This window comes from Heptranchias perlo, chromosome 29 (assembly GCF_035084215.1).
Source record: "Heptranchias perlo isolate sHepPer1 chromosome 29, sHepPer1.hap1, whole genome shotgun sequence".
Classification (NCBI taxonomy): domain Eukaryota; kingdom Metazoa; phylum Chordata; class Chondrichthyes; order Hexanchiformes; family Hexanchidae; genus Heptranchias; species Heptranchias perlo.
The window spans coordinates 15,242,085-15,269,752 of NC_090353.1; the positions used below are offsets into that span (position 1 = coordinate 15,242,085).

Below are 27,668 nucleotides of genomic sequence, written 5' to 3' on the forward strand. Positions count from 1 at the left end.
GAAAACTGCAGATCATAAAAAAGGGAAACCTTCTGGAGGCTGCAAAATTGTATTAGAATTACCACAAAATTCCCTGCAGAGGTGTAATTATTATTCTAAATTGACATCACTATGTTGTAGGCCTGAAGCAGAACTAAAATCATTGACTTTTTCCATAAAGCTGTTAAATACAAACACAAAACTAAACAAGCAAAAAGCAGGAGAGTACACACACTTCTGACCAACTATAGAGTCCAGCAATTCACCATCTGGCCCACAGGTCTTGCCCTTAGAATCTGTTGAGAGAAAATGTTTTTAAAATATTATAACTGCATTGGAATAAGTGCTCCTTCATCAGAACCAGCCTAGGATGGTCACACTCCCAGCCAATGTCTTGCTCAAGGGCCACAGTCAAGATTGCTGCACCACAGAGTGATAGGACAATGAGTCTGGGCCAGCATTTCAGTGAGCTCCTAATTTCAATCATCCCATTGTCGGCAACTACTAAATGGAGGCACTACCACATAGGAAGAGGAAACTGATAGTTCTATTAGAACTGTAGCTCATAGATTAATAAATGCCTTTTACTTTCTCTATGGATTCAGAGGTCACCCTACCTCCTAATAGAGGCCCTTTGTTTTTTATAAGCTGGACATCAAGAGTGTATCCATATGATTTATATCAATTAGTGTTAATTGTAGTCAGGTGGTGCATATCAATTAGGGGCTCTCCTGTATCCATTTATATGAGAGCTTATCTAGGAGGTGCACAGTGGGTAATGTGGATCTCTGTGAATAAAGACCTAGAAGCAACTGAACACCAGGCTCTAATAGTCTATCCTTCACCATCTGGCTATCCAATTTGTTACAAAGAGGGAACAGCACTGAATCCCAGCTCGAGCAACATCCCATAGCCTTGAATGGATTGGCAGAGCCACGAAGCACAGTGGGTCTGGGTCTGCTGCAAGTGGCCCCCAATCCATAATCTGAGTAAAACTGCCTTGGAAGATTTCATTAGGGAGAGGATGGAGCTGACAGTGAGGTCAGGGTTAAAGTAGTAAATCCAAATCAGTTACAAGAGAGGGTTGGCAGGATGTGGATGGAAGGACATAGGTACATTGAGCTGCTGAGGCCCACAGGGGAGTCAAACAAATGCTCAAAATGAAGAACGGTTAAATAGTGAAAGATTATTTCCACAGGTCAGTGAATCGATAGTGGGAAGGCATAGGCCCAGCATTAGTACTAGGAACATGAAGAGGGATTATTTTCACATGAAGGATTATCAGAATATGGAATGTGTTACCCCCCAAGTAGTGACTGGAGCCAAGTGAGTTACAGCAATTTAAAAGGAGTTGAAAAGAAAAAATATTAAAGGGTATGAGGAAATGGGATTAGAGTAGATCTCTCCTCAGAGAGAACTGACACTGGCACAAGCAGGATGGGCTAAATAGCCTCCTTCTGTGCTGAAATTTCTATGATTCTGTTAGTGGTCCCCATTATAAGAACCATAGAATACATCAAGTATTGTAAATAAAAGTCCTATTTGCAACCAGTTGGGCCCCAACATCTGCAATACATACAGCTTCACCTGCAATTTAACAAACCAATACTAACCTTGTAATTCTGCAGTTCCTGGCTGATACATAGCTCCCAGTATAGAGAATATCACATCTGACTACATTGTTCGTTATATCCGATTCTGGAACCAGGAATCCTGGATTCACGGAAACCTACAATGGGCATAACAAGGATTTTTTTGAATGAATAAGAGCAAAAGAATACAAAGTGTGGAACATTAAACCCCAATAGTCAGTTGGTGACTGCACGACCCAGTGTGATACTGACCAGGAAAATCCCAGGTGCCAACTTAGTTCATCTCAGCTAGGTCAGCCGTAATGGAGCTGTACTTGGCCTCTGTGTACCTCCGTCAGGGAGTAGAAAATCAGCCAGAGTACTATCGATGTGTAGTAACTTGTGCTGGAAAGTGAGCATTTCAGGGGAGAACATGATCAAGCTCACCTTTAAAGCCCCGCTGACACTTGGGGTAACTTTAACCCAACCTGCTGGTCGGGAAACAGTCAATGGATAGTAAAATTGGGTGGGGTGTAAAATGTGTGCAAGACCTGAACCCACCCAACGGGTTAGGTTAAAATTACCCCCTCAATATCTAAAATCATACATGAAGAATGGTCATTCGTGCAAGGTATTGGAGGTGGCCAGCACCCGGCAAGCCTCGGCACCCGGGGAGCTGTACCCCAGCAAGCCTCGGCACCTGGGGAGCTGTACCCCAGCAAGCCTCGGCACCCGGGGAGCTGTACTCCAGCAAGCCTCGGCACCCGGGGAGCTGTACCCCAGCAAGCCTCGGCACCCGGGGAGCTGTACCCCAGCAAGCCTCGGCACCCGGGGAGCTGTACCCCAGCAAGCCTCGGCACCCGGGGAGCTGTACCCCAGCAAGCCTCGGCACCCGGGGAGCTGTACCCCAGCAAGCCTCGGCACCCGGGGAGCTGTACCCCAGCAAGCCTCGGCGCCCGGCGAGCTCTACCCCAGCAAGCCTCGGCACCCGGCGAGCTCTACCCCAGCAAGCTTCGGCACCCGGGGAGCTGTACCCCAGCAAGCTGCGGCACCCGGGGAGCTGTCAGGGCTGGGGAATTGTACCCCAGCAGGGGTCAGGGCCTGGGAAATCTGTGCCCTAGCACGAGTGATTGCCTGTGGGACCATATCCTAGCGAGTCAGCAGCCGGGGAACCATAACTCAGTGAGAGTCAGCTCCTGGGAAACTGTACCCCAGCCAGAGTCAGCGACTCTGAAACCCATACTCTAGTATGAGTCAATGCCTGGGAATCCGTTCCCCAGTGAGAAACAATGCATGTGGAGAACATAAGAAATAGGAGCAGGAGTAGGCCATACAGCCCCTTGAGCCTCCTCTGCCATTTAATAAGATCATGGCTGATCTTCAACCTCAACTCCACTTTCCCGCCCAATCCCCATTTCCCTTGATCCCTTGAGAGGAACTAAGAAAACTGCAATGCAGAATCAAAAAATATCCTGAGGATTCTTTGATGGTTAATTTGCATTTATCGCATTTTTACAGACGGAGAAGTTCTGTACGTGATTTTCCTCACTCCAAAAGACGGAGTCAATAGCAGCCCATGCTTGTCAACTAAGGGCAGAGGCAAGTTTAAGAAATAGAAAGAATGAGAAAAGGCCACTCAGTTCATAGAGCGCATTTCACAGCCTCAGAGACTACAGCCTGAATCAGGGCGTGATCCCGGTGCAGTGCATACCGGAGGTGCCCAATGAGGCTGACGGCAGGACCCCAGCAAATTAGTCCACCAGCCTCATTAAGATAGTACCAGTGAGCAGCAGGCACCACTTGTGCCCCAAAGGCAGCTTGCCAGTCACGAGGGGACAGCAACATTGACTGGCTGCGGTCAAGGGCCTCCAGAAAGTCTGGGAGAGGTTGTAGGCAATCAGGAGGGTTGGGGGGGGTGGGAGGAAGAATAAGTGTGGTGGGTAGCAGTAGCCTGTAATTTTAACATGGAGCTGGGAGGAGCACTCTTGGTCCTCGTGGCTCCACAATATGGTAGGTAAAGAACGTGAACCTTACCTTTTCGGTGGCAGCCTCCAGCGAGCGCTTTGAGGACCACTGGTTTGGCTGCAGAGCACCTGAAGAAATTGACCACAGCAATCACTGCACATGCTGTGGTCATTTGCAGACCAATTTGGCAAAGGAGCTTGAAACAATGCATGTGGATTTCCATATGCAACGCGTCTAATGCCAATTTCAAGCGCGGGCCCTGGACGCCTTACCTAACCAATATGGTGGGCAGCATACTTCCAGCCAGGAATGAGCGAGCACGACGACTACCATATTGGAGCCATAGATGCCCATTTAATGCCTGTAAAACAGGGTCAGCGCCATCGACTTTCTAGACCACTGTTTGAATGTAAATCAGCTTATTCTTTGTTGAGCTTCAGCATACGGCTTGCTAAAGACCTGGCAATCCTTTGTTGATGTCAACCAGGTCAGGTTGGGGCACCATGATTTAGAGGGAAATCAAGGAATATTTATACATGGAAAAATATCAGCCGATGCTCCCACTCCTGATCACTGTCCAGTGATTGCAGCTGGAAAATGCGATTATGTCTGCACGTCACGTGAGGTTAGAATCAGTCTTGGATGCGTTTCCACCCACAGTTAAATACCCTGCCAACATTTACCGTCTAGGCTCATGTATGATGAATGATCACTGGTGCAAAGGACTGGAGGCCAGCCAGCACTCATGGAACCTGTACCCAAGTCAGAATCCACCCCTTCAAGAGAGTAGAGAAAACTGAAATAAATTAAAAACAAAGAATTGGGATTCTTTCATGCTTTCGTCACATTTTTTATACAGACTGAGATGTGGACGGTCTATGTGAGATTCCTCACGCCATGTGACTGGGAGACAACAGCAGCCTGTGAATGTCAATCAAAAGTCTACTGCAACTTCCAGCAGTTTTTTTTCCTTTTCCCGGTATCTTGCTGTCTTAGAAGGACTTACAACTGCAGCTGTGCTATTATGTGCATATGATCCTAAGCCAAAAGGATGAGCCAAGATTGTCAAGATGAATACAAAAGGGCATGGGTCCACAGGGACCAGCAAGGGGGAATAAACCCTATGACCCGCCATCACTTCCACCCTCCCATATTGGAACAAGTCACAGTCTAAGAAAACAAAGGAAACTCACACCTCTGTAATTCACACACCACCTCCCCCAATGCACACATACACCCAACTCAAACCTTCTCTCATAGTTCAAACTAGAGCTACTGACATGGCTAAAGTGCAATTAGATTGATTGTCCCTTTTAGTGATTTTTCAAAGTTGCTTCCCTAGTTCAGATAATACACTGTCAATCTCAGAGCACAGTTCCCCAATACCCCAAAACGATGGTACGCCAATCAACCAATTTCTCAACTGAAGTTTTTTTTAATTCATTCCTGAGATGTCGCTATCAAGGTGAGCATTTATTGCCCAAAAGAGTTGCCCTTGTACATTTGAGTGGCTTGCTACACTACTTTAGAGGGCAGTTAAGATACATCTACATTGGTGTGGGACTGGAGTCACATAAAATATGCAAGGACAGCAAGATTCCTTCCCTAAAGAACATTAGTTGGGTTTTTCATGGTCAGTTTCCAAATTTTGTAAAACTGAATTCAAATTCTCAAGCTACCATGGTGTGATTTGAACTCATGTTCTTCTGGATTATTAGTCCAGGCCTAACTGGATTACTAGGCCAGTGACATAACCACTACACCAACGTACCACAATCAGTAATTCTTCAGTATGAATTCCATCAGGAAAGCAGTAAGAGATTAATCGTTAGACTGCCAGCAGGTCCAGGGAAACTCCAGTCTCTCTGGGCTGACCAGTTTTGTTTGTCTTTAGCTTATATACTGAAACAAACACTAATATTACAATAATAAATCCCCATAAACATCAAGATAGGTTATATATTACTGGAATATTGGAGTTTAGGAGTAGCAAGAGAGGGAAGTTCAGAGGAACACTGACCGTAATAGTATCAATAAAATAAAGAGAGACAGACAGACACAGACCTACAAAGCAAGAGGGAGAAAGCGAGAGACACAGGAAGAGGATTGGTGGCTAGAGGTGGGAGGAGGATCAGTTGCCAGACAAGCTTTTGCTTGTAAACTATCTTTGTGATACAGTCCCAGTGGTAGAAAGGATTACATGGTTCAGTACCTTTAGTATGTAGTTGCCAGGAAGGACGTCTGTTATATCAATCCACTGGCAGTCAATATCTGCGTTGTATGTATCATAACAACCAGGACCCAATCCCTATTGGGAAAGTGGAATGTGTTAAAACAGCTGTGAAAATGTAATCTATCAGTTACAAATTTATAGTTCTGGAATGTATTAAACTTTTTTTTTTACACATCAAGTTACATCAAGTCTACAGCACAGAAACAGGCCATTCAGTCCAGCTGGTGTATGCCAGTATTTATGCTCCAAATGAGCCTCCTCTCTCCCTACTTCATCTAACTCTCTCAGCAAGTTAAAATGAGGGCAGAAAGTCCCAGGTTCAAAATTGGTCCATGCCAAGTGGTGGTAGGGGCAATGAGGATGGGGAAGGAAAGAGAGAAAAAAAAATCAGCCTGTGTTCCCTGGGCTCCTGATTACTATACCGTAGATAGCCCTGCTTGGAAAGTGCGTGAGTCTGCATCAGAGTACATAAATACGTTAGGTGAGAACAGGATCAAGTTTGGCTGTGATGCCCTCCACAGTCAAATAACTTGCTAACACTCATTGCCAAGGCTCATACATAAAGGATGGCCACTTTGGTGAGGTGTCGACACCCATGGAACTACAGGTATCCCAACACTGCATACTTGCACAGCACACAATTGTGGCACAAATTGCAGGGATTCTCCCTTATTTCTTAGAATCATTGAATCATACAGCACAGAAGGAGGCCATTCAGCCCTTCGTGCCTGTGCCAGATTTTTGGAAGAGCTATCCACACCCCTACTTTTTCCCCATAACCCTGCAAATCTTTCCTTTTCAAGTATGTATTCAATTCCCTTTTAAAAGTTACTACTGAATCTGCTTCCACCACCCTTTCAGGCAGTGCATTCCAGATCATAACTCGCTGCATAAAAAAAAATTCTCATTTCCACTCTGGTTCTTTTGCCAATCACCTTATTCTAGTGGCGAAATTGAATGCCACTGTGGATATGTATTGGTTCACTTGGTTACTAAACCCGATCGGTAAATTGTTTTCAAATTCTTTATACGGTTGTCATGGTGACATGGAGACACCCGTCTCCCCCAGTTCATGCTGGCACTCTTTTCCCTCAGTTTCTGCTGGCACTCTCTTCACCTTCCCCCCAATTCCCCAGCACAACTCCCCATCCCTCACACCCCACTGCCAATCCCTGCTCCTCTCTCCCCTCCCATCCTTCAGTGCTGCTCCCATCTCCTAACTCTTGCTGCTTCTGTTCCAGCAGATTGAAAGCTCCTTCCCATAAGCAGGAATTCCTGATCTTAAGAGAATTCCCTCAGAGTGTGCAGTGATATTTAATGCCCTGCAACAGCAATAGGAGATAGGAGTTTGGAGCGGTCCTGAGGGGAGGAGCCCCGAGGGGAGCAGACAATGACCTGAAAATGCTGACTGTCCACATGAAGCCTGGACGTTTGGCATGTCTGGGGGTGAGATTGAAAATCCCAGGTCAAATCCAAGTTGGGGTTTGAACTCCTAAACAGGAAAGATTGGACTGGGGTGTTATTTTTGTCGGGGGTAGGAGACATACTGTTGCTGCACAGAGTCTCCTATCTGGTACCACTTTGTTTCCTGCTGTTATGGCACATGAGACCGAACAAGAAAGAGAACGATGGTTTGTCTTTACCCATCTGACAGCAATACATGTCTAGTGGTTGGTGCGTATCCAAACCCACACCAGCCAACAAGCTATTGATGTAATTGCATCCTTTTACCTGAGTATGTGCTGTGCATGCGTATCTCCTTCGAATGCCAGGGTCACATGTAGTGTCCTCAAGACAGAAGCTGGCTTTGTGCCCTTCAGCAACTTTCCTCTGTCTGGTGACCTCTAGCAGATCATAATGGCTAAATTGATCCATACTGTGATAGTGCCTGAAGTGAAGGAAATACACAGATAATGTAATAGTACCTAGAAATGGATATTCCCTAGTAGCTTACGGACAGGTACAATTACCACTGTGGAACTGCGGCAAACAGATCGGGAATTTCAAAATCGGGTCTGTGCCAAGTTAGCTCATCAACGCTGGGGCATAAGTTGGGACACTCCCATTGGTTTCAGTGTCCCTGGGTTAGGGAAAGGAAACAAAATAACCATTCCTGATCCCTGTCCAATGACTATTGCTGGAAAATGTGGGTATTTGAATTTCAAGTTAATGTATGATTGAGCTTGGCTGTGATGACCTCCATAGGTGAATATCCTGCAATGACTATGTGGATCAGGTGCTGGAGGGCTTCAGTTGGCCGTGGAATGGTATCCCAGCATGGAGAGAAATGGGGAAAAAATGTAGGAAGGAAACACTTTGGCCAGTTTCAACCCAGCTCCTAGTGGTCACAAAGCCCATAAAGTACCCATAATTCAGCCCAAATTGGTAATAAGTTAGCAATCACACTCAGATAAACCACAGGATGGCCACTGTGGATAATGGAGGCTGACACACTTTTGTAGTAAAGCTGCCTTTACAAGGCTCAGGTTAAGGCACTACGAAGGAGGTTGCTCTGTACTTGATTCTTGCTATAATTGATCGCAAAATATTTGATGTTAACAGTGAGTACCTGAAATGAAAATGTGTTTAATTTGTGCTGGGTATGTTCAAGGTACATAAAGGTCATGGCTCAGAGGATGGGGTAGCTCTTAATACAAGCTGAGGTCTCCAGTGAACTTAAAGGAGAGGTTAACAGTTTCCCAGGGCCAGACAGTTCTGCATCAGCTCCTAGACCAATCTGAATTTGCAATCCCGATCAAATATATGGAGCCACTCCAGGACACAGGTGACCTTTCCCTATCAGTGACGGTGACCTTTCTATCAGTGACGGTGACCTTTCTATCAGTGATGTCACCGGGGCAGCCCTGGAAGAAATTAGATTCAAAATGGTGGAAAGGAATTAGATTTTTTAAAAAACACAATGAATATTTTAACAAATTCACTTTTTCCCCATAGACATATGGGTATTTTGAATTAAAGACCTTCCTTACCATTTAATGAATAAGTACACTAGTGACACTTAACAGTAGCGTGACTGTACTGCATGGTCATTCACTTTTTGATAGCACACACACACACACACACATGCCTGAATGTGCTGGGAAAAATTCAAAATTGAAATCTGCCCAAAGCTTTGCATTTTTCAGTCTTCTATGAGAAATAAGGCCTGTCAACTCTCCAGCACTACCTTGGCAATGCTGCTCATACAAACATTGCTGCTCATTCTCACAGCTCAATGTTTAAATATTTGTAATTTATGATGGATCATTTTTCTTCCTAAGTGTTTAAATATGAGAATGCCAAAACTCTTGGTTAAATTCATAATGGGCAGGACCTCTTTGAAATGGTAAAATGGTATTTGATCTCGATGAGTGAGCTTCGATGGTCCCTGGCTGAACTAGTTAGCTTGCAGTCGCACAATGACCCATCATAGGCCGAAGAAGAACTGACGGAGAGACTGACCCAAATGAACGGAATGCAGCCTTTTGTTGGACAACATGCGGCACCACTAATACCTACATTGAGAAGATCTCCAAACTCAGACTGTCCTGCTCTCCTGCCTACAGTAACGAGATTAGAAAGAAGAGAAATGGAATAGGTAATGAACAAGGCCACCTCACGGGAACATGGATAAAACTGCAAAGTGAAAACCCCGTAATTCAACAAAATATAAGAATGGAATGTGATTTATTCAGTCACCAAGTAGTCATTGGTCCAAGTCAGGAAGCATCATTAACATTTTATGTGACACCAAGGTCCTCTCACTCACTGTGCTTGAATCCCACTCCCTGCAGGGCAATCATGGGGACATCACCAGCTGTACTCCTAAAATAAATCCAAGGTTCAACTGTCCAGTTGGAGAAGGACATGCAAGCTGAATCATTTACAGAGGAAAATAATCAACTAGATGTTCACAATGTTTCCGAAACTTTCTGAAAAAGATTGCGTCAGCACACAGTTTAAGAGGATGAGATTCCTATCTGAAGCAGCAGTGTTTATAATATAGCCCGGGTCATTCACCTGTGGTCCTCAGCAGATTTGCTGTTCCATGTGCCTCTGGGCTTCCACTCAGTCTGCCTGACTCTGGGATAGTGACAAAGCTGGGATATTAGCCATGTTCCCTCTCTTCTCCTGTCCATTATGGAAAAGCAAACGAATGCTTTAATGAAGCAAGACTATCCAGCATCAATAGAAGAAGTGATAGGGCTCTGTTGAACTATAGCATGTGCTGTGTTGTGTTGTGTTGCGTTGTGAAATGCCACTTTTCAATTGCTCACAGTGATATGTTTCAGATCAGGTACTCAGTATATGGGGTTTGTGGAAGAAGCTCACCTTTCCACAGTGCAGTGTGTTGCATCATTTCTGACGGCAGCTTGTGAGCACAATACTGCTTGGCAACGGCTCTTTATAAGTTAGTAGGAAGCACTGGACAAAAAGGTTCATTTTTTCCACAAACTCAATCATCCACAGCAAAGGATAGGATAGACATGTTTAGATCACACTGGCAATTAATTCCCTGCCTGGAAACAAACTTACATTCGTTGTACTTACTGGTGACAACTGTGCCATTCCCAGGTATGGCGTGGCTTGTTAGGGAGGAAGTCAGCAGTTCCTTGATTTTTGACCCTTTGAGGAAACCGTAGAAGCACCCTAATGCTGAGGTCACTCGTTCTGGGACTATAGGCAGACCTAAAGCAGAAAGTCAGACATGCTTTAAGCACAAAATTATTTCCAAAAAAACAACTGTTATTTGAGTAGGATAATTTGAGCCAAGTATTTGAAAAGCACCACTCTTCCCAATGTAATTATACTTAGCTGAAATGACAACAGTTGTACAGGAAACTAGAGAGTACAGCACATGTACGGCATCCAGATGCAGACAGGAGACAGGACAAGACAGGGAGGGGGTTTGGGGCTTGAGTTCTCATCTTTGCTTTGTTTATGGAAGTGAACTGAAAGTCTGAAGAACTCATTTCTCCACATCATGAGACAGAGTAGTAAATTAAAAAAAGACATTTTTAATTTTATAATCAGGCTTTCAGTGTCCAGTTCAGAAATTTCTGGACATATCAGGGGTAATTTTTAGCTTCACCACCTGGGTAGTAACCTGGTGAAGCTGATCCCTAACCTGCTGGATTTTCATCCCATTGAAATCAATGGGGCAAAGTTGAAAATGACCTCCACCGTGTGAAAATTGGATTGTCTGATGTAAGACCATTTGAGTGGTCATCCCATCAATGAACATTTACACTGGGATGCGAATCTGCACAATACTCAATTTAAGTTATGTGAAATTGTTTGAAAGCTTTACGTTCTGACACTCCCTGATGGCTGGGGAAGCTCCATAGAGACCAGTGGGTGAGAAACCATGTCGCTAGTGAGTACAGGAGATCTGAACCTCTCAACCAGTCCCAGGCCAGAGAAGATGGCTCCCAGCAGTTTCCATGGCATTGCTCCCTTCAAGGGCAACAGCTTTCTTAGGCGAGTCTCGGCTCCACTGCAAGTAGCAGTAACACCTCACTTACCCTACAGTGCTGCCACTGAACTTGGGGCTGCAATTGGTTGCAGTGCAGCAAAGCAATGCACCACACAAGTAGCAGATGGTAAACCTACAAGCCACACATTACCGTGCAGCAAATTAGCACAAATAAAATTCCTTGATCCACTTTTTAGTGCTCTGTTAAAAAAGCTGGAGCTTTTCTCTACCATTAGCCTGTGCTGTGCTTGACCTGGGAGTGCTTGATAAGACAGTGTAAAGGGAGCTTTGCACTGTTTCTAATCTGTACTTTACATGACCTGGGAGTGCTTGATGGGGCAATGTAGAGGGAGCTTTATTCTGTATCTAACCCATGCTGTACCTGACCTGAGAGTGTTTGATGCTCACACTGGGTGCCTGTTTTGGGGAAATGTTCCATTCCCCAGCACTAACATGCCTCACCCTGATGAGTACACAAAATAAAAACAGTAAAGAACATTCACGGCTTTTATTTGGGCAGTAATCCATTTTGCTCACTGTCAGTGTGGATTTGGAGTATCAAAACAGAATTAATTTGGTTGAGCAACCACAAAAATAAGCTTTTGTCTTGAAAAGCTCACTTATCTCTTTTAAAGGAAAAACCTAGCAGTTTGTTTTTCTTCTTAAATAGAAAAGTGTTGGTGATTTTTCACCCTGTTACCACAAGATTACATAACAGGCATCATCACCCTGCCGAATATCCAGCCAAAACTTAATGATGGTCTGGCAGCTGAAAAGGGAGGAAATACACCAAAAGCGGCTTTTGCCGTGAATGTAGTCAGACAGATGTTCCTTATAGCCAGGGAACAGTGGCTATAAGGAACGGTAGAAAAAACAGGGAGCATTCAGGACCTAAGGCAAATCCACTTGCAGGCTGGTGTGTTTACAGCAGTGCTTTTCGCTAACTTTTTGTTGAGGGCCACAATCAAAACCCTGTCTTGCTTAGCTGTCTGCAATGGTTCAAAACACTGTACCACAGAGTGTTGGGGCACAGCTCTGTACCCGCAATACTCCACATGCGGCGTTCCCATCCTTGGCATTTGGCATGTAGAAACCAGGCACTATTCCTCAGGAAGGGGAAAAAAACTATTATGGGACTGATAGCCCCACAAAAGCTAGAGGCTCTGGAGTTTGAATAGGACCTTTTCACGTGATTTGTGGGTGCTGGGAAAACCCCTTCTCCCATAACATTCCTTCACTTCTTCTCACTGGACAGAAGGACAGGGATTAGTACTGAATTCCGACTCTGCTAACACGCCACAGCCATGGAGGACGTGACAGGAAGCCTAGAGACAGGTGGAGCTAGATGAAGGGGAAAATGGGCTGCAAACAATCCCTAGCCCATTTTAGTGTATTGATCTGGAGATTGGCCATTGAGAATGGATCATCAGGTCTTAATTCCTAACATAGGCCTTAAATAGGAGGACATGTTTATTGGACAGCAGACTTGTAGATGCAGGTAACTGCTAGGAGTAGGAAAGTGACCAAAGAACAGTTACAATGAAGAATGGAAGATTCTTTTGGGTCAGCCTTGGCTCAGTTGGTCTTACTCTTGCCTCCACGTCAGAAGTTTGTGGGTTCAAGCTGCACTCCAAGACTTGAACGTAATCTAGGCTGACATTCCAGTGCAATATGGAGGGCGTGCTGCACTGTTGGAGGTGCCCTTGATTTAATGTCTCATTTGAGACATTAAATCAAGGCCCAGTCTGTCCTTTCAGTTGGGTGTAAAAGATCTCTATTTGAAGAAGAGCAGGGGAGTTCTCCCTGTGTCCTGGCCAACATTTATCTTTCAACCAGCACCACTAAAACAGTTTAATTGGTCATTAATCTCATTGCTGTTTGTGGGATTTGCTATGTGCAAAGTGGCTGCTGCGTTTCTCTACATTACAACAGTGACTACACTTCAAAAGTAGTTAATTGGCTGTGAAGTGCTTTGGGACGTCCTGAGGTCGTGAAAGGTGTTATATAAATACAAGTTCTTTCTTTACAATCGGCTGGCTTTTAAAACCCTAGCTTGGCAGTACCAAACCAGCATTGCTTGGTTCACCTCATCTCTCCTACTCTTTTTAAGGTTGGTGATGTCTCACGCTATGGGGTTTGGCCCATCAACCAGACCTCTCAATAACAAAGCAAACTATTGGAGCAGGTGATGCAGGAGGAATTAGTAATTGTGTTTTCTCAAGGGCAAAGATTTTAGGACTGTTGTATTTCAGACAGTACCACAAGTGAAGCTTGTGTTCTAATTCCGACTTCAATAGATTTGGATCACATTAAACTAATTGGGCCAAGTCTCACATCTGAAGGATATTAATTTTTTATGAATTGTATATTCTTCATCATGCCATGTTTTTCATGTCTTACTGTTGCCAGGTCATCATTACGTTCCACTGAATTTTTTCAGTTATATAACCTGTGGCACTGAATGAAATGTCACCACACTTTTCTGTTTAAGTTTTAAAAAAATACAAAACTTCCTCTTAAAAGGATCAGGACCACTGCAGTACTGTTAAGTGATTATTTGAGATGGACTCAAAAATGTTAATTTCATAGAAATTACAGCACAGAAGGAGACCAGTTGTGCTGGTGCTAGATCTTCAAAAGGAGCTAACTAATCCTATTTCCCTGCCCTTTCCCTGTATCCTTTAAATTCTTCCTTTTCAAAAGGAATTTTATATTCCTTATCAATTACTGGAATGCTAGTGCTGGAAGAAGGGAAACTAGCAATGGAATTTCATATTCCTTTTGGCTGCACCATTGCGCAGCGTCATTTAAATATGATAATGGCTCCCTACAAATAAAATTAACTGAACCAAACAGAATAGCAAACCCCCAACTTTAACCCCCAATTTTCACTGTCAACTGATTTTAGTCAGGGTGGTAGTGAGTAATATAATTGGCTGCAGCACCCCTGGGCTGGGAGGGAGAATGAATGAGATAAGGGGGCCAATCTTAAACTTTGGCAGAAAGTGCCCCTGTGGGATGTCAGACGAGGCCAGGATCGGGCTCAGTTGCGATCCCTCCATAGCTGAATAGCTGGCTGACACTCACCATCTAGGCTCATAAATTTAAGTCAGGGACTGGACCTATACACCAGCAAGGTTCAGCGCCTTCAGAGGAGGCAGCAAGAGAAAGAAGTATATTTTATAACACAACATCAATGATCGAGATTAAGCATGTTTTCTTAAAAAATAGTATTGCTTCACCACAGCTCGTGAAGCAGACTTTGTTGTGTGTTCAGGGTTGAATGGCCCAACGTCTTTCATTGCCTTTAGCAAGGTTTTGGAAGAGGAAACTTAAGTTTGGTTTGGCCATCGGGCAAGTAGTTGCTATCCATCTTAGTCCTCAATACTCAGCTGTGTTGGTCGGTGCCAAAACAAATTCCAGCTATGCAGACTTAATGCCAACCACATACCCTTACCCACAACTGCCAATCCTCAAGTGCAACAGCTGCTACACAGCCAGACCTTCCTCATGTTGTTGGCATGCCAGCCTACATTGTTTCTCCTCTTTTTTTTGTCCCTTCCTGGGCCACATATCTCTTGTTTCTGGGCCTCTTCCAATGCCTCCTTGAAACTGGTACGTGAGACAGTGGCCTGGCATGATTGGACGATCAATCTTTCCCCTCTCCAGGGCAGCAGGAAAGAGAGGAAATTAAGTCAGGCAGTGGAAATGAGGTGAGGCAAGTTATTAAAAGTAATTTTCTTTAAGAAAAATAATACCAAAAATGTTGAGAAAAAATTGATGGTTAATATAATAGAAGCAGGAAAGAGGGAAGAGAGGGAACACAGAAGTATATAGGGAGAGAATAAAGGAAGACAAAGGGTGCACAAGTATACACAAGTTTTTAAATTATACTTATAATAATGTTTGGTGTTTATTTATCAGTTTAATATTCCAGTAATAAAGCTCAATGGGCTAGATCTTGACTTTGTGTGATAGTGTAAAATGGGTGATAGTGAATCAGCAGCCAATCGTGAGAGATGTAAAACGTGCTGCCGACTCACCATCACCTATTTTACACTTCACACAAAGTGAAGATCTACCCCAACGCTGTATTATTAGTGTTTGTTTCAATGTCTTATTAGTGCTTTAGTGTCAATGTACGGGATTTTAAAAACATGGTCAACCCAAGAGGAGAGAAATTTCCCTGGGCCTGCTGACAGTCGAAGAGTTAGTTTCTCATTTTTCACATTTAGTAAATTTTTGTTTTGCCTGTGTTTGGTTTGCATTGCAGCAACACAACTAGACTAGCCCAATTACAGTACCCAGCACACTGACCATTCCAATACACAGTATAAACAGGTTCAGGAGGCTGTTAGATACATTTCTAGAAGGAGAAGGGATTTAAGGATATGGTGAGAAGACGTGTAGGTGGTGGGGTGGGGGGGAGGGGGGTGGAAATCAAGAAGGAAAGGCAAATAGAGCCTAACGAGAGCAGGCTTTTTATGTTCCAATGACCATCAGTTGGTCTTTCCATGAAGAGACCTCCCTCAGTCAATGTCTGTGAACTATTATCAATCACATGGTCATCTCCCTAACAACAATGTTCAATGGGCTTCTCACTTGCACATTATATATTGAATTTTCAACAGCACAGTAAAGATAAAAGTAAGACGTGGAGGATTAAGGGTATGTACAAGCTTCAACCCAACAAGAAAATGCTTACAGACAGAAAGACAGACATGCATTTATGTAAAAAAAATCTTAAACTCATCCCCTCTCAATCCACTATACTCATAGTTCACATACACAAGTTTCCTTTTTATACATCCACTTTCATGAGAAATAACCAATGTGTCCTTTAACCTCCATCCCTAACATCACAGTGGACCTATGATGTCAGTGGTGTGTTATTATAGGAAGAAAATATATATATTCTGACATACGAACATGCAAGTTACAGGAATATATTTCTCTGAAATTAGAGGGGGAGAAACCAAATGAATTAAATAAACTAAATTATATTGTATTCTATGCCTCTGTATTATGTAACACAATATCATAAATTTGTGCTTTATTTAAAATGTAAGTTCAGATAAAATGTCTGGACTCCGTTTTTGAGGAGCCACAAGCTCTCCTAATTGGATCTGAATAAGATTAATATCTGAGGTAGCTGATCGTCACTTTGATCTCTAGATGTAGTGGTCCATTACCATGATTGGTGGGCTATACCTTGAGAGGCAGTTCTCCTCAGCTGCACACCTCAGTGCGTACATGTGCACCCTTTGGATATACATGGAAGCTTGAATATAATACGGATCAGGAACTAAGTCAGGAAGCCCTGGAAAAGAAATGGAAGCATGTTTGCACTGAGTATCCTTAATCAGCAGTACTTTGAGATCATTCATCACAAAATACATTATCTGAGACACTGGCAACATCTTGAGGTTATATAAATCTCACCAACAGCTGGAATGTGTGGCTGCAAAACCATTGAAGGGTGAGACCTATAGCTGATGTGAGTTACCACTCCTCAATTAAACCATGAACAAAAATACACACTGCCTGTGCCTCACTTGTGCAAACAGATGTTTCTGGGATATACGGATGCCACCTTGTGCCTCGTTCTAAACCTAACAGGAGGCAGGATATGGGTGGGTCAGGAGTAATGGGTATGGCTCAAGTTCAGATATTTGTTTTTACTGATCGTTAAAATTTGTCAAAAATCTTAACAGCTAATGCATCTGTATCATGAGACACTGAAATAAGTGGGGAAGTGGACTGCTAGCTAAGAATTATCATTTTGGTGTCCGGTTTTCAGTTGAGCAATTTCCAAATACACCACTCAAAAAAATGACTTTATGGTCCAAAACTGGACAAATGACAATCCTACTTAGAGGCAATTGTTATAAAGCCTACAATAAAAAGTTTCCTACATGTGGGGCATTATCCATGTAACCCAAGGCAATGTTTGAAGAAACTTCAGGTTAGCAGTCCTCTCTTAACCAACAGCACCAAAGAAAAATTAACTGATCATTCATCTTATCTGTTGTTTGTGGGATTTTTAAAATTTAAATTGACTAATTCATTGGATGGGAAATGTTTTGGGACATTCTGAGAGACATGATAATGAGCTATATGAATGCAAGCTTTTTGAAAGTTTTGTTTCCAGCATGCATTGATCACACTGCAGAATTCACACTTTGTTACAGATGCAAAACAATCTTTAAAAAGAAGTTGATCATTGACTTGGAGCCTGAAATTCTCAAGCAGTTGCAACAGCTCTCTCTCGGATTGACCTCGGCAGTTTTAGTGTAGCTAAATTAGCTTGATTTGCCTGGAATGGCCTCAAAGGAGCAGGCCAAGTTGGCAGCTAAACTGTGCTCTAACATCATGAGCAATGCCATAGAGATCAGTTAGTATTTACCTATATATAAAGATGTGTCAGTCACACATCAGGGGCTCGATTTTACCGTCGGGTTTCCTGTGGGTTTCCAGCGGGGGGGCCCCGAAAATCCCGATATCCAGGCACGTGACCGGATCGCGCCACGATCCCGACCACTTCCGGGTTCCCCGATGATGTGCGGGGGTGCGAGCGCAGCCCCCGCTGGTGGGAATCCCGCAGGCAATTAAAGCCAGCGGGTTGCCACTTGAGTGTATTTATTTAGCTTGTTCAGGTCATTAACTGACCTGATTAAGGGACTGTGTGTGATTTTGGAGAAACATGGGACTGTTTCACACACTGGGGGAAACAGTCCTAGTTGAACTGGACGTGTTGCAGCCGTCAGCCTGTGGCAGCTGCAAAGGTCCATTTGACAGGGGGGGGGGGCGGGGGAGAAACCCTCACCCATTGCAGGAGGCCGCTCTGTCACTTGGGACAAAGTGTGGCCTCCACCACCCACCTCCTGACGGTCAAAGTCACCAACCTGCACATTCACCCCGGGGTCCGGAGACATGTGTCTACCTTGCGGACCCCCTCAGATGTCCATATTGCGGATGGGGGCCGTAGTAGCTGCAGTCATGACCCCCGCGGAGGGCGAACAGCATCACCAGCCTCGCCATCCACGCCGTCCACCTCTGACACGTGGAGCTCCACAACAGAGTGCTGTGACACATCCACCTGTACAGCAGGAGGGAGGGCTACCGCAGAGAGAGACGCGTCGCAGAGGGCACTACACTCGCCACAGGGTCCGCAGACCGAGGCGCAGCTCCCCGGACCTCTCCGAGCAGTAGTGCACACGGAGGTGCAGATTCACTCGACATGTAGTCGTGGACATCTGCAGCCTCTTTCATGCCGAGCTGCTCCTGGCTGGCCCCAGCACCATCTGCTTACCTGTCGCTGCCAAAGTCACCACAGCCCTCCACAACTTCTCCTCCGCATCCTTCCAGGGTGCAGCCGGGTACACCGCCGATGTCTCTCAGTCGTCTGCGCGGAAGAGCCCTGCAAATACACCTGCACCTACTCTGCAGTGGCACAATGGGTGGCATCAGTGGTGGGTCCTCATAGGGATACCCAGGAGCGGGCATTATTGCACAAAACAGACAGGATTCGTGGAGACATGGCAGTGGTGGTGCCAATATAATGTGTGATGTGAGTTGTTCTGAAATTCAATATAGGTAACACCCATGACAAACACTCAAACACCCTTGTGCATCCCCTTCATGCTCACGACACGTTTGCCTTACGCTGCCTACTGCACATATGTGATGCATGCCCTGTGGCTGCAGCACAGGTGGTGGCAGGTTGAGTGAGGCTGGCCGTGAGAGAGATGCACGAGAGGGTGAGTATGGGATAGAGCCATGAGATTGTATGAGGATTGGGTTGCGTGTTAGTGGCGGGTGAGTACTGGCGAGGTGAGTAGGTGCAGGTAAGATGAGGATGGGGTTTGAGTGGGTATGAGGGTTGATGTGACAGAGGAGTGTTGGCGGTGCCGAAGGAGATGTGGGGTGGGGGCAGTGTTGTGGCAGACGGAGTGTAGGGGAAAGGGGAAAGACTACGTGTTCTCACTGTGGCTGAACTACTGAGGTCATTGGAGCGCCTCCTGCACTGTATGCAGGTGGACGATATTTTGGTGGTGCAGGTGACCCCCTCTGCCACCTCGAGCCAGGCCTTCTTGGTGGCAGAGGCAGGCCGCTTCCTCCCGCCCGCCGAGTGGAAGATCTCTGTCCTCCCCCTCCTCCTCACCCCATCTGATGATACCTGGGATGAGGCATCATTAAACTGGGAGCAGCCTTCCCCCTGGGCTGCTCCATGCTGTAATTTGTTCCATTGGTTGCAGCATCTGTCAGTGGAGGACTGCCCCTTTAACTAGAGAGCCTCCAGCTGACAGATCGTACTGCGCATGCGCAGCCCGCCCAACGCGCAGATCAGCAGCGCGGACCCCGGAGGAGCAGGTAATTGGATCCAATTAGTGTGTTGCCTGCTACGATCACGCGGGCAACCCACTAATTTCACGCGCCCGCTGGCCTACCCGCCGAATACCCGCACCCCTGGTAAAATCGGGCCCCAGGTGTCACACTTTAAAAAAAAAGGTAGGGAAATAGCCAATCATTTCCTGCTTGTCTCAGAGAAAATTCTCCAGCAACAGAAAATACTTGCTAATTAAACTTTGAGCAATTAGTTCATCTCAGGATGTGCTTATTAACAGCAATAAAACCTTGTGACCTTAGAGGAACCAGTAAGGAGCACAATGTAAGCATGAGTATGTAAAATTTTCATACTTGGAGTATTTTTCCAATTTGTCGCTTCTGACAGAGGACCTAACCCACCAGAAACATCTATCGGAACTTCAGGTGCATGCTGCACATCTTCTTCTGACCATTCGGGGCAGCAGACCCTACCGTATTCTCTACTTCAATTTCATACCTGATCCGCAGGCTTTCTGGATCTCCAGTGTCTCCCATATTCTTGCCTTTTCCCTCAGGTGCACCTCTCACTGCCTTAGCTATTCACACAGTCTTAGTTTCTCTAATGTCTTTAATGCTACTACCATAATCGATGTAAAGGCCATTTCAGCCATCTAACAATCTCCTGGTTTCCTTTAAGCAGGTTACAGGTCATTCTACCCATACTCCTTTCCCCCCCCCACCACCCCGCCTTTATTCTGATTTGATTAAAATGCTTGTCCATAAGAACATAAAAAATAGGAGCAGGAGTAGCCCACCTGGCCCCTCGAGCCTGCTCCGCCATTCAATCAGATCATGGCTGACCTTCAATCTCAACTCCACTTTACTGCCTGATCCCCATATCCCTTGATTCCCCTAGAGTCTAGAAATCTGTCTATCTTAGCCTTGAGTATATTCAACGACTCAGCATCCACAGCCCTCTGGGGTAAAGAATTCCAAAGATTCACAACCCTCAGAGAAGAAATTCTTCCTTATCTCAGTCTTAAATGTCCGACCCCTCATCCTGCGACTATGCCCCCTAGTTCTAGACTCTCCAGCCAGGGGAAGCAACCTCTCAGCAGCTACCCTGTCAAGCCCCCTCAAAATGTTATATGTTTCAATTGGATCACCTCTCATTCTTCCAAACTCCAGAGAGTATAGGCCCATTCTACTCAACCTCGCCACATAGGACAACCCTCTCATCCCAGGAATTAATCTAGTGAACCTTCGTTGCACCACCTCCAAGGCAAGTATATCCTTCCTTAGATAAGGAGACCAAAACTGTATGCATTCCAGGTGAGGTCTCACCAAAGCCAGGTACAATTGTAGTAAGATTTCCTTACTTTTGTACTCCAACCCCCTTGCAATAAAGGCCAACATTCCATTTGCTTTCCTAATTGCTTGCTGTACCTGCCTTCATCTTTTGTATTTGAAGAAGGACCTAGCACAAAAACATTAACTTATCTGATGTTTCCACAGATGCTGACTGACCTGCTGTGCTGTATGTTCCCAGCATTTCCTGTTTTTATTAAAATGCAGTGGGTTTAGGTGTGATTATTACTATAGCATGTTAGTACCAATACACTGAAGCCCAGTGACAGCATTGAACACGTTACAATGATACGCTCTCACTGCTCTCACTAACTCAATCGGGGGGGATTTTAACCCAGCGGGAAACTGACGAGATTGGATTGGCTGCCTGTTTTGTACCCCACTTGATTTTACTTTTCACTGACTTCAATGGAAAGTAAAAATCGGGTGAGGTGTAAAACAGGCAGTCAATCCAATCCCACCGGGCAGGTTAGGTTAAAATGATCCCCTCGGTGTTACTGGCTGAGTGCTAAACGTACTGGTCTCAGACTAGCATATTAGTGGGAATTTTGAGTCCTGTCTCAACTGTAAAACAGTACATTCCCATCACAGCTTTTCATTTCAAAAGGTGCCCATTGAAGAAATAACCCTGTCCCATAACCAGTTATTTTAACATTTTGTTTTGGTGGGATGGAGGAGGGCGAACGCACACACAAAACAACCACCAAAATCATGTTTGCTATTGTTCAACACAGCTGTGAGAGGGGGGAGGTAAGAAGTTCTCTTGTCAGTGTGTGTAACTGGATCACAAATACCTTCATGAAAGTTTCGTCAGTTTGGTATTTCTAGTGGAGTAGTTAAGCTGTTCTAAACGAGCATTTTTAGTATCACAATGAGCAGACCAAAGGGCTGATTATCTCCTGCTCTACTCCCAAATAAGACCTGAAAAATGGGTGCGATGTAGAGGAAAAATGGGCATTAATCCTTCGCTCCCATTCTGCTCCTGCAAAAACTGCACCCGAATTTCCTCTATGATTTTTCTGGTGTTTGCATTTGTGCACCTGAAGAGGGCACAGCAAGGCAAATTTCATGCAGATGTATGTGAGAGTTTTGGACCTAGACTTCCTTTAATAGTTCTGAATGCAGTCAGAGTTTTGTTACAAACTTGGCTCAGAGGTAGCACTCTCACCTCTGAGTCAGAAGGACATGACTTCAAGCCCCACTCCTGAGATTTGACACATAGGAGTCGATTTTAGCACCAGCGATCGGGTGCGTTCCTGGCGGGGGGGGGGCTCCGAAAATCAGGGATTCCCGGGGCGGGGCGGGAGCCCGGCTCCAACCCGCCCACTTCCGGGTTTCCCACAGACGCGCTGACATGTGCGCGCAGCCCCCGCATGTGGGACTCCCGCCGGCAATTAAAGCCGGCAGGGTGCCGCTTAAGCTATTTATTTTGGTATTTCAGGTTGTTTACAGACCTTATTAACAAGATATTTTAGATGGGGTGGGATTTTACAAACAACTGGGACTGTTTCCCGTACTGGGGGAAACACTCCCAGTTGAAATGGACGTGTTGCAGCCATCAGCCTGTGGCAGCTGCAAAGGTCCATTTGACAGGTGGCGGGGCGGGGGGCGGGGGGGGGGGGGGGAGACCCTCACTCATTGCAGGAGGCCACTCTGTCACCTTGGACAAAGTTTGGCCTACCAACAAAATTCACCAACTTGCACACTTACCCCGGGGTCCAGACACTTTGCGGACCCCCTCAGATGTACATCTTCCGGATGGGGGCCGCCGTAGCTGCAATCATGACCTCCTCAGAGGACGAACAGCGTCACCAGCCTTGCCGTCCACCTCTGACACATGGAGCTCCACAACACAGTGCTGTGACACATCCACCTGCACAGCAGGAGGAAGGGCAACGGCAGAGAGAAATGCGTCACAAAAGGCACTACCCTCGCCACAGGGTCTACAGACCTCTGTGAGAAGCAGTGCACACGGAGGCTCAGAGTCAATCGACATGTAGTCGTGGACATCTGCAGCCTCCTTCATGCCGAGCTGCTCCCGGCTGGCCCGAACACCATCTTCTTACCTGTCGCTGTCAAAGTCACCACTGCCCTCAACAACTTCTCCTCCGCATCCTTCCAGGGTGCCACCAGGGACATCGCCGACGTCTCTCAGGCGTCTGCACAAAAGAGCCCTGCAAATACACCTACACCCACTCTGCAGTGACACAATGGGTGGCATCAGGTGTGGGGCTTCATTGTGATCCTCAGGAAAGGGCATTATTGCACAAACCAGACACGATTCGCAAAGACGTGGCAGTAGCGGTGCCAATATAATATGTAATGTGAGTTGATCAGAAATTAAATATAAGTAAAAACCATGGCAAACCCTCAAACACCCTTGTGCGTCCCCTTCATGCTCACGACATGTTTGCCTTACGCTTCCTACTGCACATATGTGATGCATGCCCTGTGGCTGCAGCACAGGTAGTGGCAGGTTGAGTAAGGCTGACTGTGAAAAAGATGCATGAGAGGGTGAGTATGAGATAGAGCCATGACATTGTATGAGGATTGGGTTGAGTGGTAGTGGCAGGATGAGTACTGGCAAGGTGAGTAAGTGCAGGTAAGATGAGGATGAGCTTTGAGTGGGTGTGAGGGGTGATGTGACAGAGTAGTGTTGGCAGTGCAGAAGGAGATGTGGTGTGGGGGCGGTGATGTGGCAGACGGAGTGTAGGGGAATGAGTAAGTGTACTCACTTTGGCTGACCTACTTAGGTCATTGCAGCGCCTCCTGCATTGTATGCAGGTGGGCGATATGTTGGTGGTGCAGGTGACCTCCTCTGCCACCTCGAGCCAGGCCTTCTTGGTGGCAGAGGCAGGCCGCTTCCTCCCGCCCGCCGGGGGGGGAAGATCTCTGTCCTCCCCCTCCTCCTCACCCCATCCAATGATACCTGGAGTGAGGCATCATTAAACCTGGGAGCAGCCTTCCCCCTGGGCTGCTCCATGCAGCATCAGTCAGTGGAGGACTGCCCCTTTAAATAGAGCTCCTCCAGCTGACAGACCTTACTGCGCATGCGCAGTCTGCCCGCCGCGCAGCTCAGCAGCGGGGAACCCAGAACAAGAGGCAAGTGGATCCAATTAGCCTGCGATTGCGTTCGGGGCAGACTGATTTCACCGGGCGCGTTACCCAGGTGCCCAATCGTTCCCCCCCCCCCCGCCGTGAACCCGCCGCCCTGGTAATATCGGGCCCATAACCTAAGTTGACACTGCAGTACTAAAGGAGTGCTGCATTGTCGGAAGTGCCGTCTTTTGGATGAGATGTTAAACAGAGGCTCCATCTGCCCACTCGGGTGGGTGTAAAATATCCCATAGCACTAATCAAATAAGAACAAGGGAATTCCTCCAGTGCCCTGGCCAACTTTTATCAGTCAACCAACATCACTAAAACAGATTGGTCATTTCATAGAATCATAGAAAGTTACGGCACAAAAGGAGGCCGTTCGGCCCATCGTGTCCGTGCCGGCAGAAAAAGAGCTATCCAGCTTAATCCCATTTTCCAGCACTTGGTCCATAGCCCTGTAGGTTACGGCACTTCAAGTGGACATCCAGGTATTTTTTTTAAATGAGTTGAGGGTTTCTGTCTCTACCACCCTTTCAGGCAGTGAGTTCCAGACCCCCACCACCCTCTGGGTGAAAAGTTTTTTCCTCAGCTACCCTCTAATCCTTCTACCAATTGCTTTAAATCCATGCCCCCTGGTCCCTGACCCCTCTGCTAAGGAAAATAGGTCGCAGTACTCAAGCTGTGGCCTAACCAATGTTTTATACAGTTCTAGCATAACCTCCCTGCTCTTATATTCTATGCCTCAGCTAATAAAGGAAAGTATCCCCTATGCCTTTTTAACCACCTTATCTACCTGTCATGCTACCTTCAGTGATCTGTGGACATGCACTCCAAGGTCCCTTTGTTCCTCTACACCTCCCAGTATCCTCCCATTTATTGTGTACTCCCTTGCCTTGTTTGCCCACCCCAAATGCATTACCTCACACTTATAGAAGTTACAACATGGAAACAGGCCCTTCGGCCCAACATGTCCGTGTCGCCCAGTTTATACCACTAAGCTAGTCCCAATTGCCTGCACTTGGCCCATATCCCTCTATACCCATCTTACCCATGTAACTGTCCAAATGCTTTTTAAAAGACAAAATTGTACCCGCCTCTACTACTGCCTCTGGCAGCTCGTTCCAGACACTCACCACCCTTTGAGTGAAAAAATTGCCCCTCTGGACCCTTTTGTATCTCTCCCCTCTCACCTTAAATCAATGCCCCCTCGTTATAGACTCCCCTACCTTTGGGAAAAGATTTTGACTATCGACCTTATCTATGCCCCTCATTATTTTATAGACTTCTATAAGATCACCCCTTAACCTCCTACTCTCCAGGGAAAAAAGTCCCAGTCTGTCTAACCTCTCCCTGTAAGTCAAACCATCAAGTCCCGGTAGCATCCTCGTAAATCTTTTCTGCACTCTTTCTAGTTTAATAATATCCTTTCTATAATAGGGTGACCAGAACTGTACACAGTACTCCAAGTGTGGCCTCACCAATGCCCTGTACAACTTCAACAAGACATCCCAACTCCTGCATTCAATGTTCTGACCAATGAAACCAAGCATGCCGAATGCCTTCTTCACCACCCTATCCACCTGTGACTCCACTTTCAAGGAGTTATGAATCTGTACTCCTAGATCTCTTTGTTCTATAACTCTCCCCAATTCTCTGGATTGAATTCCATTTGCCACTTTTCTGCCCACCTGACCAGTCCATTGATATCTTCCTCCAGTCTACACCTCACTATCAACCACACGGCCAATTTTTGTATCATCTGCAAACTTCTTGATCAAGCCTCCCACATTTAAGTCCAAATCATTAATATATACCACAAAAAGCAAGGGACCTAGTACTGAGCCCACTGGAAACAGCCTTCCAGTTGCAAAAACACCCGTCAACCATTATCCTTTGCTTCCTGCCACTGAGCCAATTTTGGATTCAACTAGCCACTTTCCCTTGGATCCCATGGGCTTTTACTTTTTTGACCAGTCTGCCATGTGGGACCTTGCCAAAAGCCTTGCTAAAATCCATGTACACTACATCAAATGCATTACCCTCATCGACCCTCCTTGTTACCAGCTCAAAAAATTCAATCAAGTTAGTCAGACACGACCTTCCCTTAACAAATCCATGCAGACTGTCCTTGATTAACCCGTGCCTTTCTAAATGACAATTTATACTGTCCTTCAGAATCAATTCCAATAATTTGCCCACCACAGAGATTAGACTGACTGGCCTATAATTACTCGGTCTATCTCTTTCTCCTTTTTTCAACAATGGTACAACAATTTATTTCATTTCCTTTAGTGCAACCTTGCTGTACACAAATTGCTTCATCAACCCTCTCTGTTGCCCCATCAAAAAACTCAATCAAATTAGTTAAACAAAATTTGCCTTTAACAAATCCGTGCCGGCTTTCCTTTATTAATCCACACTTGTCCAAGTGACTATTAATTTTGTCCCAGATTATTGTTTCTAAAAGCTTCCCCACCACCCTTACTTCCCTCAGCAACCGGGTGACTTATCTACTTTAAGTACAGCCAGCCTTTCTAGTACCTCGTCTTTATCAATTTTTAGCCCATCCAGTATCTCAAATACCTCCTCTTTTACTGTGACTTTTGCAGCATCTTCTTCCTTGGTAAAGACTGATGCAAAGTAGTGATTTAGTACCTCAGCAATGCCCTCTGCCTCCATGCATAAATCTCCTGATGAAACAGCAATAATACTTGATTTTCCTTTCCATTGAAGTCCATGGTTGGATAACCTGCCAACATTCACTGTAGGCGTCACACACGAAGAGTGCAGCCTTGGGCGAGGTATCAGAGGGCAACTAGCACTTGTGGAATTGTACCCCAGCAAGGTTCAGTAGCCAGAGGACAGTTGGATCCAAAAAGTTCCCCCTCGCTGCAATTTCCTTGAGATTTGACCTTGTCCATCTATTGCTCAAAGGATAAATACAACCCCTCCCCCGATCCCATCTGGAACCACCGCATCAGTACGAGGTAGACTTACCGTTCTGGAAGTACCTGGTTCCCTGCCCCATTCTCCTGCGGACCCCAGGCCGGAACGACCGTGAGGACGAGGAGTAGACGTTGTAAAACACGCTATTCCGGTTCTTGAAGGGATTCCGTGGATCGTCCGCCTGCATTTCATCCGAATTGCCGGCGGCTCGTTCCGCCAGCCTCGGGGAACTGGGGCGCGCATGTACGCGGGGATCCCCCTCAGGTGTGAGAGTGACGCCGCCCCGCGGCGGGGGATTCCCTCCCTCCAGTGCCACCGTCGGGAGAATCCCCCGCGTGAAATTGACACCCAGGGCTCCAGGAACCTGTCGGACTGTCGCTGTCCTCCCGGGGCGACGGGATTCCCGGGATGGCTCACTACTAGTCCCAGAGGGGCCAGCATTGACTCCAGGCCGGCTGGCGGCCCCGCTGCCTCCCTGTCTGCTCTCCCCGCCGCTGCTCAGGTAGATACTCTGCTTCTCTGCCCTACTGTGATGGGCAGGGGGCCGGTAAGCCGCCCCGCTGTTCAATAAGCTGTACATATGCCCGTTATTTTCCCACTGGATCTTCTGCCTCCACAATCCATTCGGTTTCTCTTGCCCGTCCACAGAACTCATTCCACAAATCGAAAGGAAGTAGCAACAAATTGCAAGGAATTCTCTCAT

The 27,668-nt window shown here is 46.0% G+C and overlaps 1 protein-coding gene across 1 annotated transcript; it reads right to left on the reverse strand.

Moving 5' to 3' along the window:
* Positions 1-78: 78 nt before the first annotated feature.
* Positions 79-27,668, reverse strand: LOC137299737 (protein-lysine 6-oxidase-like). Its single transcript, XM_067968677.1, has 7 exons — positions 27,017-27,668; positions 16,436-16,544; positions 10,300-10,437; positions 7,480-7,636; positions 5,728-5,823; positions 1,593-1,708; positions 79-275 (listed from the first exon to the last, which is right to left on the reverse strand). The coding sequence occupies exons 1-7, from the start codon at positions 27,666-27,668 to the stop codon at positions 269-271; spliced, it is 1,275 nt and encodes a 424-aa protein (XP_067824778.1). The 3' UTR covers positions 79-268.